This window comes from Hippopotamus amphibius, chromosome 4, assembly GCF_030028045.1.
Source record: "Hippopotamus amphibius kiboko isolate mHipAmp2 chromosome 4, mHipAmp2.hap2, whole genome shotgun sequence".
Classification (NCBI taxonomy): Eukaryota; Metazoa; Chordata; class Mammalia; order Artiodactyla; family Hippopotamidae; genus Hippopotamus; species Hippopotamus amphibius.
The window spans coordinates 112,747,745-112,764,838 of NC_080189.1; the positions used below are offsets into that span (position 1 = coordinate 112,747,745).

General features: G+C 45.6%; 1 protein-coding gene across 1 annotated transcript in view; it reads right to left on the reverse strand.

Annotated features, from left to right (window-relative positions):
• ITIH5 (inter-alpha-trypsin inhibitor heavy chain 5) overlaps window positions 1-16,786 on the reverse strand; it is a 73,472-nt gene extending 56,686 nt beyond the window's left edge. Inside the window, exons 1-2 of the mRNA XM_057733699.1 lie at window positions 16,653-16,786; window positions 6,558-6,602 (exon numbers count right to left, since the gene is read on the reverse strand). Coding sequence (XP_057589682.1) covers window positions 6,558-6,602; window positions 16,653-16,742 — 135 coding nt within the window. The 5' untranslated portion in view covers window positions 16,743-16,786. The remainder of the gene's footprint in view (window positions 1-6,557; window positions 6,603-16,652) is intronic.
• Between the last annotated feature and the right edge of the window lie 308 nt (window positions 16,787-17,094).

The following is a 17,094-nucleotide window of genomic DNA, read 5'->3' on the forward strand; positions in this document are numbered from 1 at the left end:
TTTTCCACAACGTGACATCAAAAGGAAGCACAGTTTATGCTTTGTAGCCCCAAGAGACAGGCTGAGAAAAGTTTCAAGAAACTATTTTAGTTGTACTGCTTCTGCCCAGTTACTGTTTTCCCACAGGAGCCTCTATGTTATTTACACGTGTAGCACTTGCCTTTCCATGACGGCGCTGTCCACTGAAAATCTATTAACATCAGTTATGTGCAACTCTATCCCCACCCCCACCCCCATCCCCGAAAGCTACACATCCCTTCCCCCACCCTACTGTAAACATGCAGAAAATCGAGGCCATGTCTTACTTCTTTTTTTTCACCCACGGCTCTCAGCATAAAGTCAAAATCAAAAACATTTATAAAATTGAATTTTCTGAATCCTGAACAATTAGAGAAAAATATACACCCCCCCCCAAAGGGAAATGGTAATAAAGTAGTATTTAGTAAGCACGACTCTAAATTCTATGATGGGGACTTTCCTGGCGTTCCAGGGAGTAATACTCCCCGCTTCCACTGCAGGGGAGGTGGGTACGGGTTCGATCCCTGGTTGGGGAATAAGATCCCACGTGCTGTGCAGTATGGCCAATAAATAAATAAATAAATAAGTAAATAAATTCTATGATGGATTGAGGAGAAATATTACACACAATGACTTCTCTCAAGGCGCAATGTGAAGAAAGTGCAAAAAAATAGAAACACAGGATAGGGAGATATATGTATTTACTTATTGGCTAGAAGAGTTTCCAGAGTTCAGAAGGAAGAGAAATCAGTGAAGACCATAAAAGCAAGAAAAGGCTTTTAAAGAGATGCAGAACTTGTATGTGGTGAAAGCAAACAAAAAGAATATTCTAAAATCACGAAAGACACAGAAACGGGAGTAAACCACAGCCCATTCCTGGCACACGAACAGAGCAGTTTAGTTAGAAAGGAGGGCACATGGGGCAAAGAGCATGGCCAGGTACATAAAATCATGAGGAAATGAACCACCCCAAGGCCAAGCACAGAACCTGGAAGGGCAGAGGTTTACAAGATGGGTCATAAAAGAAAGGATATAAAACAGTGGCCTCGGTTTTTCCCAGAGCACAGTTCTTAACATTCCAACATGCTTTCCATATCTGTTTTTAACTCAGGATTTTGTTTAGGGATGTGGGCTGGAAAATTGGGGCCAGAAATCAGTCTTCCTGTGACATAATAATTTCTTCATTATTTTTCCTACAAAAGCTAAACAGATGGAAAAGCGTTTTGAGGCAGGGAGTGCCTTCATTAGCTGCTCGGGGCCCAGAGTTTTCTGTGTGACTCATGTGAGTCTCTTAAGATCAAGCCATCCAGAGGACATCCTGAATCACCCAAGATGCCATCTGGAAATGGGACAGGGGGTGTTTGCCATGGCCTTGCCAGAAGCCAGGCCTCTTCCCAGAAGATTAACCTTTTGCTGTTTTTTTCTGATCAAACAGTTCTTCATCGACCACTAGAAGAAATCATCTCAGAGGAGGGAGAGAACCTCAGAAAGCATCTCATCAGCTTCCCCCACTTTATGGAGCTTGGCAGTTGGCTGACTCCAGGTCCAGAGAGCTTTGCTAAACCTTAATGCTTCTTTTTGAGAAAAACAAAGCTCGTGTTATCACATGAAGCAGAAGACCTCCAGACAGGGCACATCCCTGAGAACCGTATTTACCACCTGAGGAAGGTATTTACCACCTTGAGGAAACAGTTTTCCCTCTGAAGACAGAGGGTATCATCAGCTCTGAATTGCCTATTTGCAGTAATACATTCTATAGGGCAATATTTCACTATGTTTAGAGAGGAAACACAAAATGCAATTATCATCTTCATACAGAAAAAAAAAAAATCCCATTCTATATACCTCCTAAAAAAGATAAACCGTGATGGCTAGAGCTGGGAGTCGGGAGACAGACACATACATAACTAGCTCTCAGTGAGGTAATGGTGCCTGGCACTGTGCTACCTGCTGAACTGACTATATTTTCTTATTTTCTGTATTCTTGATGCTCTGGCATTTGGGGCTTTGATTTTGGAAAGGTTGCTCCTCCCAGAGCCAGCTAATCCCTAGAGATAGCAAGTAACACCCCTGTGAGCACACCTTTGAGATACAACCAACCAGCACAGAGCCCTCTTCCCAACCAGCTCCTTTACGAAACTCTCACACACTGGCCAATATTCCCCCTGCATGCTAGGGCCAGCTACCTGACCACTGGGGATCATCCCTGGAGCCCAGAGCCTGCCAAAATTATTCCAACTACCCGACCTTAAGCTTACTTGGCATACCTAACCTCATTCATCAATTCTTTCCTGCAGAAACCCCAACACAGTCAGTCTCCTACATACGAACCTTCAAGTTGCAAACTTTCAAAGATGCGAACGTGCATGCTATCAGCATCAGGTGTGAGTGGAACTGCAGCTGGCCCTCCATCTCCTATTTCTGATGATCCTTCAGCTCTACCATCTCCCACCTCCTCTGCCTCCTCCAGCCAGTAACTCTTCTGGCCTGTTCCCTGATGCCAGCTCCTGTGGGCCAGCCGTTGTACAATATTACTATACTTTTCAAGGTACTGTACTATAAGATTAAAAATGTTTTCTTCATTTTTGGTGTTTGTTTTTTATGTATTATTTGTGTGAAAAGTATTACGAACCTATTACAGGACAGTACTACAGAGCCGACTGTGTTAGGTACCTAGGCTAACTTTGTTGGACTTACAAACAAATTGGACCTGTGAACAAGCCCTTGGAACGGAAGCCATACGTCTGTAGGGGACTCACTGTAAAGGCTCTCGGCCACACTCTCCCTCTGCCCCTGCTGCCCCCCGACTGACCCTGGTGTTTCCTCATGTAGCCCTGAATGGCTGCCGTGCCTCTCGTCCCTCGGGACCTGTGAGTATAAACTTCCTCCTTTGTGACGATCATTTCTGTGTCTGTGTGTCTCACCATGTCTGCTCAAAACAAATCCTGGCTACAACTTTTAGAATATCTGCTATGAAATGGATGCCAGGCTACAGCCCCTGCCATCAGGAGGTTAGAGGATGATAGTGAAGTATTCTAGGAAAACCAGGCCAGTAGCTGTTAAGCATCATGGACACTCAAAAACATCTCCTGCTTTTCAAAATATAAACATGCTTGGTGTCTGTGATACCAGAGAGCTTCATTAAAAGGGTACCTAATTAATTCAGAATAAAATCAAGCAAATCCCCAGAGGTCCATGAGCTGGCAGTGATAGGAGGGTACCAGCTGTTGCCACACATCCTTTACATTAATTAGAGTAGAGAACACGCAGATTAGCATCGTACAGCTAGAATACGAGATACAAGGAGACTTGGGTAAACGAAGGCTGCAGAGGCAGGCAGGAGCCAGATCACAAGGGGCCTTAGATGTCCTCAGAGTTAACCCTACAGGTGATGCAGAGTCACTGAAGACACCTGCAAAAGAGAGTGGCGCACCAGACCTAAGCTGGTACCATTTGGATGGGTAAATAAAGTCCGTGTTACAAAATTATAATACACGTATCAATAAACTTGAGGGTTTTAATAGTCCTAGATCTCTAAGAAAATTTGACAGATTATACAAAACAGTCTAAAGCAAAAGGTCAAGGAAATCTTTGTAACCGAGAATGAAAACTTGAAGGTTAAAAGGAACAGATAAATTTTATTTCTCAGAAACTTAAAGCTTTTATATGGCAACTATACTAAATACAAAGTTAACAGACATATGACAGATGGAGGGGAGAACTCTTCCAATTCAGAAGACAGAGGATGTATAGCATACAAAGATCTCCTACATACTCACAATTAGGGGATAAAAAACACAGTAGGAAAATGGGGACAGAACCTGAAAAAAAAATTTACAGAAGAGCAGCCCTGAATGTATGGGGAAAAGTCCAACTCATAAGTAGTCAAGGAAACACACGTTAAAGGAACAGCGACATAGCACTTTATATCTAAGAGACTGACAAATCAAAAGGAGTAATTACAGCACTGCTGGCAGAAATATTCATCACTGCTGATAGGAACGGAATTAAGACAGAAAGTACTAGGAGTATTCATAAAGTAGTCTGACTGCATCTACCAAAATTAAAAGTGTATGTGCACTTTGACCCAGCGTTCCTCCTACTGAAAATCTCAGTCATAGAATCAAAAGTACCCACACATCAGAAAAAACAAAATGTGTTTTTTTGCTGCATTTATAGGGGCAAAAAAATGGGAAACATATTGAAAGCTCATCAATAGTGATAAACCATGGTGGGCCAACGATCTGGAATATTTTTCACGGTCTAAAAGAACCGGTAGAGGTAGGCCCGGCGAGGCACTGTTGAGTGAAAATAATAAGAAATGGAAAAATACATACAGGTGAGAAGGCAGCTGGGTGTATGAGTGACAAGTACAAACCCAGAAGCTAGATGGCTGGGACTCAAAACCTGGTGCGACCACCTCTTCTGGAAAGTGTAATCCCGGATAAGGGACTTGGTCTCTCTGAGCCTCCGACTTCTTACCTGTAAATGTCTGTATTTGGTTGAGCTACGACACATGAGGTGCTCAGGACAACGCCTGGCCCGTGGTCAGCACACGAGGAACGGTAGCTGTGGTGACATGGCCCCACTGTCCGAAAGCAAAGACCACAACGCTCACACACGCAGATGTACACAAGGGTTCCCCACCTGCCACTGCCGTGTCGTTTTTCTCACGGCATCTTCTCCATTCCTAGCGCACGTAACCATTTATTTATTGACTGTGTCTACCTCCGCCCTCCTTTAGAATTCAAACTCTATGAAACACAGGGTCTTTTGCCTGTTTTGTCCATTGCTGTATTCCCGATGCTGGGCAGAAAGTGAGGATTCAGAAAAAATACTTGTTGGGAGTTCCCTGGCAGTCCAGTGGTTAGGACTCAGCGCCTTCATGGCAAGGGGCCCGGGTTCAATCCCTGGTGAGGGAACTAAGACTCCACAAGCTGCATGCTGTGGCCAAAACAAAAACAAACAAAAAAACTTGCTGAATGAATGAATATGTGTGTGTATGTCTTGCTGGGAGACTACTGTCCATGAGTCTGGCATTTCTGCACCTTTTGTGAGCAGAGGCACTGGCTACCTCTGTTTTGTACTACATTTTCCAGGATATGTGTACAATGAACAGTTGAGAAGAGAGAGGTGGGGTTTCCCTCCAGTGCAAATGGCAGGTTGGCCTCAAGTCCAGAATGATAAAGAGAATGTCTCCCTCCAGGGCAAAGGTCAGGCAGGCTTAGTGCTCATTATAAAAGAGTCAGGTTCCCTAAGCTCAGGGTTCCTCTCTTTTTTTTTTTACATTCATTTTTATTGGAGTATAGTTGATTCACAATGCTATGCTAGTTTCTGCTATACAACAAAGTGAATCAGTTATACATATACACATATCCCCTCTTTTTTAGATTCTTTTCCCATATAGGTCAGTACAGAGTATGGAGTAGAGTTCCCTGTGCTATGCGGTACCTCTCTTGCGATAAAACCAACCATGTGTGTAGGTGTCGCCTGGCCCTCTTTGTGTCACTACATGAGAACTGAGCTGGAGGAAAGGCGACAGGCCCTCCACGCTGACTTCTGCTCTTACTGTGAGTAATAAATCATCCTTCATGTCTGACCCAGGAGTCTCCTGTGTTGTGCCAGCACCCATGAAACAGTAGCAGACTAGCTTGCTGGCTTGTCAGTAGTAAAAATCTAGACTCTTCACAATTCTTGACCCGTCTGTGTGCACATGTCTGTATATGATCATGTGAACATGGAGAAAAACATGAGACAACGCGGTTAGCAAACTTGGGGTATGGGGAGTCAGGATTGGGGGGATGGGGGAAGGCAGGGGAGGAGGAGGCCACACAGAAAACGATGAGAATACAAAGTCTGGGTCCAAATAAAGACGGTGATGATTGTGACATTGGTCCTGATCAATGCAGCCTGGACTCGAACACCAGCCAGCAGCGGGGAGACCTTGGGTAAAAGGCTCATCCCTGAGGCTGTGCAGAGGAACCCGTATCAGAGCCTGAAGGCATGTTCCCACGTTTTGATGTGTCACTGCACACACAGTGGGAAGGAAGAACTGAGATCATTTCAAACAAACACGTAGAATCCTGAATGTCTGCCCAGGTCCCATCTGGGGGCCTCCAGCACGCACTGAGAGCCTGGCCCAACTTCTATCACACAAAGTTTTAATCTACAAATGGGAATTCTTTGCTTGCTTTAGCTGTTTACTTCACAACGGCCTTTATTTCTTGTGTAAGAACATTGTAAAAAAGTGGAGATTCATTTAGGTGTTGGTTATTTTTTCTAAGAAGGTCTTTGAAAACGTCACACGTTGTCCTTATAGATCTACTGGAATAATCAGATCTCTTTTCAGGAAAAAATCCACTTAAAGCAAAAGCCTATCAAAGAAAGGTTTATAAAAGCTACACTGTTTCATGTTCGATTTCTTCTACATGCAACTTATAAGGTTTGGAGGAGCTGCGAGCATCGCTATTGCCCGGTTCAAAATACACAGAATAGCAAGGGGAACTGATTTTTAAGAAAATATACGTGAATATACCTACCAGCCTTTGCAACAGCCTGACTTGCCTTGGGACCCTGAGTCCAACCTAGAAGAAGAAAAGAGACATGAAGCACGATTGTGAGGTCATTTTCATGTGAGTGCCATGAGCGGGTTTTAAACCAATTTGAATTCACGCGAAGGGTTATCCAACCTGAAAAGCAGTTTTGACCCTTAACCAGGGAGCACCTAGGCCAGGATTAGAATTCACCCCTCTCAGACCCGGCTGACCACTTAAGCCACAATGTCACACCACCTCGTCATCTGAAGGTTCTCACATCTGTTATTAGGGGAAGACCAAGGAAGTGGCCAGAACAGAATTCATCAGAATATCTGTATTCGGTTTCCATTTATTTTTGGCTTGAAAATCTGCTCTTTGCTGTTGTGTCTGTTACAACAAGCAAGCATGTCAGCTCGACTCTGATGGGCTCATTTACTCTGCTCAGAACTCCAGGAAACCCTGGAAGCAACACTGAACTTACCTTGAACTTCCTTACTGTGATTTGCTATACTTTCCCACATGCAGAAGAGGGGCATGGGAGGGTGATAAGATCCTTATTTTTAAAAAATCACAAAATAATTAACCAGAGCCTCTGGACTACTTTAAAAGTCCTACGTGGTTGCTGACTATTTCTCAGGGCAAATCACTGTTTAAAGAAGAGAAGTGTTGGGACTTCCCTGGTGGCACAGTGGTTAAGAATCTGCCTGCCAATGCAGAGGACAGGGGGTCGAGCCCTGGACCAGGAAGATCCCACATGTCGAGGAGCAACTAAGCCCGTGCGCCGCAACTACTGAGCCTGTGCTCTAGAGCCCGTGAGCCACAACTACTAAGCACACATGCCACAAGTACTAAAGCCCGCGGGCCTAGAGCCCAGGCTCCGCAACAAGAGAAGGCACCGCAATGAGAAGTCCACGCACCGCAACAAAGAGTAGCCCCCGCTTGCCGCAAGTAGAGAAAGCCCGTGTATAGCAATAAAGATCCAACGCGGCCAAAATAAATAAATCAATCAATAAGTAAATTAAAAAAAAAAACAGAAGTGTTAACTCCACTGCTGTGAGTGAGGAATCGGACTTTCTTGGGGGCAGTTTGACAATGTTGATCAAAAACTTGGAAAATATGCCTAGACTTTATGCGTACGTACCTTTTTTAACAGCCTTATCAGATGCAATTTACGAACATTACAACTCATTCATTTAAAGTGCACAATCCAATGTTTTTTAGTATATTCATGGAGTTATGCAACCGTCACATAATCAATTTAGATTATCCCCAAAGAAACCCTGCATCCTTTAGCTGTCACCTCCCAACCCCAGCCTTTCCCCAGCCCTAGGAAACCGCTGATCTACTTTGTCTCTATGAATTCACTCATTCTGGGCATTTCATATAAATGGAATCACACAATATGCGGTCATCTACTACTGGCTTTTTTCACTTAGTAATTATGCTAAGTGAAAAAAGCCAGTAACCTATATTTATCAGCACTGCATTCTATTTGACGTCTGAATGATATTCCATTGTGTGGATACACCATATGTTGTTTATCCATTGGCTAGCTGACGGACTTTTAGGTTATTTCCCCTTTGGGACTATTACTTACAATGTGGAACTTCAATGGACGTTCACATAGAGGTCTTTGTGTTGGACATATGCTTTTATTTCCCTCAGGCAGATACCCACAAGATACTGGGTTATATGGTAAATTTAACTTTTAAGAAATAGATAAATCAGTTTTCAAAGTGGCTGTAACATTTTGCATCCCCACGAGTAAGCATGTCTTTTAATTTAGAAATCCTACTTTCAGAAAAGTATCATATGGGGGGAAATCAATAGGAAAAAAACCAAACATACAAAAAAATTCTTTGCAACTTTTAAAACAATGGTTAATCATTGGAAATAGCTTAACATATCCTTTAAAAGTGGTTTGGTTAAATATATTATGTATATTATGATTCATTAATTAGAATACAGCTATTGAAAATAATAGTATGGACCTATATTTGTTGACATCAGCATTAATTTTACTGGACTTTGCTGTTCACCAAATTTTTCTCTAGCTCTCTGCCAGAAGGATTGCATTTCCTGGTCCCCATGTGGGAAGACAGGGCCATGTGACTGGTTCTGGCCAATAAGCTATGAATGTAAGTCGCCTCTGTCACTCCTGCGCCGAGTACTTGATTGCAGGTGTGAGATCCTCCAGAACTACCTTTTCTCCCTAGCACAGTAATTAGCAATGTTTGAGATGGTCGCTGCTTCATCACGCCCAAGTTCACACTTGCACCACCGACAACCCAAGATGAACAAGTCATCCAAGCAAGAAATTAACGTTTGTCATTTAAGTCATTGAGATTTGGGGGTTGTTACCCCAGTACAGCCTAGCCTGTCCTCACGAATACATTCAGATACATTTAAGTGATTACATCAAGTAACAAAATGCTATATTTAACAAGATCTCGCTTTTATAAGTGTCTACACGTGTACAACATGCTCAAATGCTTAAAGGCTGTTACCCTTGAGTGATTAAATTCTTTTTCTTTAAACTTTTCTGTGCTACCTCAGTTTTGGACAAATTACCGTGTATCATTTCCAAATAGGAGAAAACAATAAAGGTATTTCCATTCTGTAAACTAAAAGTATCATAGAAACTGGTTTAATCACTATCCTTTCCCTGGCCCCTCCTGAAAATAGACAATGCTACTGTAAGTTACCATTATGAGCCATTAGAGAGTCTCCTAGTCTACAGAACATGGAATAGAAAGAATTAGCACAGGATTTAGGCTGGCATCGGCCCTGGCTCCAAATGAGAACCAAACGCTGACTAGCTGGACCCTGGTTTCTATTTCTGAAATGTGGTGGGATGACGGGGACGTCCAAGGAAAGCAGAATAAGCATCCTGGCCGAGGTCTCCATCGGTTTTGCAGGCTCGGCTCAGGCCTCTCCCTTCCTAAAATTGTGGAATAGCCTGGGGACCACTTAAAACAGCCATGGTCAGAAGCGAAGCCCAGCCCCGCTCAGGTATTATGTTCTCTGGTTGATCTAAAGTATTTTCTTTGAAGTCTCCTCCTTTGCAAAATAGGTTTTCCAAGAAAATAAACAAGCATTAAGGAGAACAAGAGAGGTTGGTTTTTTGTTTTTGAGATGACTATCTGACATCTCAGGCAATCATGATGGCTACACTTCAGTCCAAATTTAGACTCAGACTGAACCAGAATCCAAACTTCCTGGCGCACAGAGATTCCTGGTGCCAGCTAGGATTAGAAGTGGAAATGACACCAATGTCATCTTCTTTGTTTTCAGTTGGGAATTCCTGATTCCTTTTCTTGTTTGAGAGTTTTCCCATTGCCTTATAAGAGTCTGGGAGCGGGAGTTAAGGACAGGTAAGTAACCGACTCCAGCTTAGTGTCAAAGGCTGCCATGAATAGTAATCTCAGAGCATGGGCCCCCAAATCATAGACTGAAGAGAAGGCTCAAATAGGATTTTTCGCTTCTACTGAGCTGAGCTTACTTCTCCAGTATCAGATCAGATGTCCAGACCACAGTGTTTATTGAGAATTATCAGCCACGACCTTTGCCAACAAGGACTATACCATCCAACTTGAAAGAAATACACTCAGGAAAACTTAATAGACAAGGTAATTTTTATATGTTACAAAGGAAATGGAAAAAAAAAAGAAGAGTTCACTACATTCTCAAGTGATCACGAGAGGCTTTACAATGGAGGGATGGCTAGAAGTAGCTGTGTAGAATGTTTGCTGGAGTGGAATGAAAGGGGAAGAGAAATTTAAAGAGAATGCAGTTCAATACAGAAACCATGCCGAGAAATAGCTCACAATCTGCCTCTTCAACTCACAGGGACCCAGCAGCTTTCACTACCAGGATGCAGAAGGATGGTTTGGGCTTCCTAGGTGGCGCAGTGGTTAAGAATCCGCCTGCCAATGCAGGGCACGCAGGTTCAATCCCTGCTCCAGGAAGATCCCACATGCCTCGGAGCAACTAAGCCCGTGTGCCACAACTATTGAGTCCGTGTGCCACAACTACTGAAGCCCACACAGCTAGAGCCCGTGCTCCACAACAAGAGAAGCCACAGCAATGCGGAGCCCATGCACCACAACGAAGAGTAGCCCCCGCTCACAGCAACTAGAGAAAGCCCGAGTGCAGCAACGAAGACCCAACGGAGCCAATAAATGAATAAATAAATTTAAAAGAAAAAAAAAAGAAGAAGGGTGGTTTGATGATCGCCTTTGAACAAAGAATGCGGCAATGACACCATCCGAGCTGGGCGATGGGAATCTCCATCAGCAGGTTATCCAACCATAGGTAAAAAACAGCAGGTCCTGCTCAAGGGTCCTAATTTGGATAACGGAGATGGTATTTTTCCCCCAGGGTCAATCGCAGCGTTGGATCAGGATTGGGAGGGGAGAGAAACACCGTTAGAGCATTCCAGAAAATCCACAGATGGGAAGGAGCATGGGAAGGGAGAAGAGGAGTGAAACCTAACTCCACCCAGGGTGAGGGATATTCTGAATACACAGAACACACATATTCCCTTTAGGAATGGATGCTTTAATGACCCGGGTCCACTGAAAGAGGGACAGAAAGGGAGAGTTCACGCCCTCCACCCCTTCTGAGCTCTGTCATCAGCTCTGTCACTCCAGGTCCCATCACAGAGCCAGGAGAGGCTGCACTTAGGCCAGCCTCAGCCACACACCATCAAACGGCTGAAGACATGAGTTCCCAGCAGGCTCCGTGCCAGGACTTTATCTACCCGTTGGCCTCCATCTTCCGAGCGGATTCTGAAATCCTGAAACCAAGACCCAGGAACTCAGGAGTCAGCTGCCTCGGAGATCTGATACAGGACCTGACACCAAAGCCAGGGTTACAGGTTGGAAAGCATGGGAGATGACACCCATCACCTGGGCCGAGGACCGTTAGTCTGGGAGGATCCCCATCAGGGGAATTCTCTACCTCTGGTACAAAAGTTGTCTTCCTTCGGAGAAATGTTGCTGCAGGTTGTCCAGCTATAAACCGCTTGCCATCTGGGGGGCCCATAACCTCAGCAAGGGAAGAAGAAACTTCATTTGGGGGCTGAAATCCCAAACAATTTCCAGGCCGCCAGAAAAACAAAAACAAAACCCAAACCAACTAGCCTTGGGCAAGCCACCCTGTTTCTTTTAACCTGTGAGAAACAGACAAGGTGGATCTGCCTCGTAGGAAGACCATGAGGAGCTTGGGACCCCCCTCTACCCACCCCTCAAAAAACCTCAGGTCTCCATCCTATGGCCCCATCTTCCTAAACGGACCCTCTGCTCCTTCTATACAGAAAGCCTGCAGGACCTCCAGCTGGACCTCTGACAGCACGGTGGGCAGGGCCACTCTACGTGAGTGCATCCAGGACTCCAGAAGAGTGTTAGTTAGGAACATGAAGTCACGTACGACTCATCGTCCAGCTCTCAGGACTCCCCCACCCTCCTCCCCACCTCCCCGCACAGAAACCACATACAGCTGGTTCGGGAGTGAGCAAATCTCTGGAATCTCTCCCACGACACCCTCCTTCCCCATCCAGCCTTAAATCCAGTGCAACGATCATACCGTGCATACTGAAGGGATTGGAGCACACAAAATCTTTCCTTGACTTTACTTTCCAAAGAGTTAAAAAACAAAAAAACAAAACAGCAACAACAACAGCAGACTTGTTGGGACTTCCCTGGCGGTCCAGTGGTTAGAACTCTGCGTTTCCACTACAGGGGGCACGGGTTCGATCCCTGGTCTGGGCACTAAGATCCCACATGCTGGGGCAAGGCAAAAAACAAACCAAAAAACCCCCAAGAAACAACAACAAACAAAAACAAAAATCTCGTCTTGATTTTCTGTGTTTTCCCAAATGCAAAGGTTCTGCGTGAGAGACTATAAAACTTAAAACTGCAGAAATGCTCGATTCAGGGCATCAGAAGTGTATCACCACAGGGCGTGTGGTGCCAGAGGCCTGTGCTGAACACCATCTGTGCAGCGGGAGCTGCAAATTAAACTCAGATTTAAACAAATCACTTTACACTGTAAACATGAAAGTGGCTTGGCATTCAGCACGCCCAGGTTCCAATCCAGGTGCATCACGTGGCTGCATCACTTCCCTGGGGGCACTTCCATGGTTCTCCTGGAGCCTAAGCTCGCTGAGGCTTTCCCTGCAGTGGCAGACATTCAACCAGGCTGCACATAAATAATATTAATAAAAAGAGCTAATAGGACCCGAGTGCTTACTGCATGTAAGGGCTGAGTCTGAATGAATGCATTCCATCCTCACAACCAAAGGAGCAGAAGTGGGTTTATTATTTTTTATTTAATAGCTTATTATTATCTAGAAGCTAATGAAAGATAAGCGTCAGGATCCCCCACTTGCACAGTCCCTAACAAACTGTGGTGTTGGTGGTGTTTGTCAAAATGTGTCGTTTGTTGTGATTTACTTACCACTCTAAATAAATGTTGATTTTAGAACTTTTAGCATTTAGCATTTTTCTTTAAGAGGGCTTTGCCCATTATATAAACTTGACTCCCCTCTCAAAACTTAGATCCACCCCTGCCTATAAGGTAGAAAGCATTAACAACGCTATCTCGCAGATTAGGAAACGGAGACCCAGAGAGGTTAAGTTACTTGCCCAAGTACACACAGCCAGTAAGCGGTAGGATCCAGATTTGAACCAGGCAGTCTGACTCCACTTGGAGTGCTCGTAATCATGTACTTTATTGCTTCTTATTATGTTTACATAGAGCTCCTAGCAAAGTCTCCATGACACTCAATATGTGGTGGCTACTCTTATTCTGTAAATGAAAAACTGCTTTTGTAATAACAGGAATGCAGCCCTATCCTTATTTAAAGAAACTGTATCAATTTCAAAGCAGGCTGGTTTTATACAAGAGACTTGCTTTTTAATATTAATTTCCTGAAAGACGCTTTCAAAGCTATGTTAGTCTAAGCGCGGTCCATGCCTCACCTGCATCAGGGTCAACTGCGTCCCACCCAAACCCAGTGGATGGAAACTGGTGGGAGTGGGGCTCAGGAATCTGAGTGTCTTTCTGCAAGATGAAGTGTGAGACCCATTGCTGATAGTGGGTTTATTACACTATGGGTAATTCTGTTTACGGATGAGGTGGAGGAGGAGGAAGGGACTTGAATCTAGGACATTATTGGTAGTATTTTCAAGTAAAAGTAATAAGAATTGCAACGGAAGCTAATAGGCAAGTTCAGGTACATTAAAATTCACATATTCATTGACATTTAAAAACTGTTCACCAAATACCATATGATATCACTTACATGTGGAGCCTAAAATATGACATAAATGAACCTATCTCTGAAACAGAAACAGAATCAGGGGCATAGAGAATAGACTGGTGGTTGCCAAGGGGAGGCAGATGGGAGAGGGGTGGACTGGGAGTTTGGGATGAGCAGATGCAAACTGGTGTATATAGGATGGATAAACAACAGGGTCCTACTGTAGAGCACAGGGAACTATATTCAATATCCTGGGATAAACCATAATGGAAAAGAATATGAAAAAGAATGCATATATATGTATAACTGAGTCACTTTGCTGTAACAGCAGTAATTAACACAGAATTGTAATTCAACTATACTTCAATAAAAAATAAATTTAAAAAAAATTGTTCACATTTAATTTTGAAGACCATAATTATTGAGACCAGAGCACTAACTGCATTGCCAGGTACCATGCTAAGTTTTATGTATATTAATTATTTTAATCTTCAAAATCCTTTTAATTAAGTAATCTCATCATCCCCATTCTCAAGATGGGTAAATAAAGGCTCACAGATGTGCATTAACTCTCCAGGAAGTGCAGAGCCAGGATTCGAACCCAGGAAGTCTGGTTCTGAAGCCTGTGCTCTCAAATGCTACATCTTATACACATACACAAATTTTTTTAGTAGAGTGGGGATAAAAAGGTAAAATCGCATATTTTCACAGAACTTTATATTTGGAGTTCTTTTCTGTTTTAGCCATTTTCCAGATGAATAGATAGTGTCTTGGGTTGACCACAGCATGAAATAACTAAAATGGGCCAAACCCATGTTCTTCTGTGCAGAGAAGCTCAGTGTTAAGCCTACTTGGACTTGCAGATGTCAGAGCTTTAATCCCTCCTCCCAGTTCATAAACAGAATCTTTGTTTCAGTGCTTCCCACATTCTTCTCCCTCCACCCCCTAAAAAAGTTTGAGGATCTTTGCCCTCAATTCCTCCCCTCAGCACTTGAGCTGCCCAAGCCTGACTGCAGCCAACAACATGAAGTGCTGACCCCGTTTCCAGTACCTTAGGTGTATTAACTATCCAGTCCTCGCCACCCTATTCTTCCTACTTTTTTTTTCTTCATTGCAGTGTAATTGCTTTACAGTATTGTGTTAGTTTCTGCTGTAGACAAAGTGAATCAGCTGTATGTATACATATATCCCCATATCCCCTCCCACCCTCCCTATCCCACCCTTCTAGGTCTTCACAAAGCATCAAGCTGATCTCCCCGTGCTCTGCAGCAGCTTCCCACTAGCCATCTATTTTACATTTGGTAGTGTGTATCTGTCAATGCTACTCTCTCACTACGTCCCAGCTTCCCCTTCCCGCCCGCTGTGTCCTCCAGTCTGTTCTCTACATCTGCATCTCTATTCCTGCCCTGCCACTAGGTTCATCAGTAGCACTTTTTACCGAATTGGAGACTGAAGCACCCAGGATCTTGCCCAGGGCCACAGAGCTGGTAAGTGCCAGAATCAGGAATCGAGCCCAGGCACCAAGTCCATGCCCTTAACCACTGACCAAGACATCTACCATTTATCAAGCTCCCACTGTATACCAGGTCCTTTACACAAACTAGCAGCTGGAACCTTACAAGTATGCTCAGGGGGAGGTGTACGCCCTGCTGTGACGCACAGGAAAGGCTCAGAGAGGGCGAGCAGCTTGTCCAGGCCACACAGCTGTGAGTGGCAAAGGAGAGACCAGCCTTGCTCTCTGGATCCCAAGCCTGCACGTTCCTCCTCCACCACAGAGCCTGCTGGAATTTTTATGGGTTATTCCTCCTGACAGTCCTACAAGAGAATGACCATTTCTTCCATTTCACAGATAAGCACATCCTTGAGGCAGTGTCAACATGAAAGTAACTACAGGATGTGTAGGCAGATTCTGTTTTCCAGATCTGCTCTTCACACCAAGATGCTGGGAAAGTGTACCTGCTTATCTCTTCCTTCCACCCTGTGAATTCATGCTTTCAGCTAAACAATTTAAATATGTGTATGTAAACAGCACCAGGAGATGAAGAAATGCACCGTCTACTCTAATCAGGACAGAGCCATTTCTCCCTATAAGGTCTGTGCATTGATAACTGGGGAAACCTGGTTCATACTCTTTAGAGAGCTTTCCTGTCCATCGGGCATTGTATTGAGATCTCATATTTGCAGGGTTCCTTCACCTGTGAGGTTAAGCCATTTAAAAAACCCTGGCAGACAGAGTATTAATCAGGGGAACTGAGACCCTTTGGTTCTTGGCCCTCCGCCATCTGGCCACCTTTAAACTGCTAAAGCATTGGTAAGACCCTCAGGGAAAGTCGTGTGTTCCCGGTTTTCATATGGGAAAAGCAGAGGCCTCCAGGAGTTTGGAACTTTTCCTAGATGTGGAAAAAGTTCTCTCTGGAACAACTAGGAACCGACAGCAACAACACAGTACCCCACAAACGCTTCTCAAAGAATCTGGTAGTTAACCTGGGGCTCTGGCTCAGACGTGAACAACTAGCAGAAACCCGCGCAGGTGACAGCAGCCGAGGAGATGCAGTTCTGCAGGACTGTGCAGCGGCGAACCCAATTCTGCAAGAACTTCGCCAGCCAGGCGCTCGCCGCGAGGGACCAGCGGACGGGGCAGCGCCCGAGCAGAAGGCTGGGGACCGAGGAGAGAAGGTGGGGGGACGACGGGGCAGGAGATAGGGGTGATCCCTCCCTTCCTCGAGCGTAGGAGCCTGTCCGGCAGACACGCGCCCCAGGGAGCCGGTGGGGAGGGACGGTCGGCAGCTCCCGGGGCCCGCCCTGGGCGCCCCCCACCCCAGACGTCCACTTACTTGCTCCGAAGGGCGCCCCCAGCTCTGCGCCTCTCCCAGCGACCCCGCGCAGAGCGGCAGCGCCAAGCACAGCCCGAGAAGCGGGAGCATGGCGGGGCCGGGGCGGCGGCTCCGGGACGCGCGGGGACAGCGCCAGGGACAGCGCGGGGGACAGCGCCGGACTCGCGGAGGCGGACGCGCGCGGCCCCGCCCCCCGCCCTCAGGCCCCGCCCCCGAGGGCGCCGCCCCCAGGGCGCCGCGCTTGGTCCCCGCAGCCCTTCAGCCCCACAGACCCCGCCCCCTCACGCCCCTCACGCCCGCGTCCTGCGCACCCCGCCCCTGCCCCTCCCCCGCGCCCTGCGGCCCCGCCCCACGGGCCCCGCCCCCGGCCCCGCCTCCGTGCCGCTGCATGGGCTCGCAGCTCGCCCAGCATCCCTCGTCCGCTTCCCGCGAGTCCTTCAGC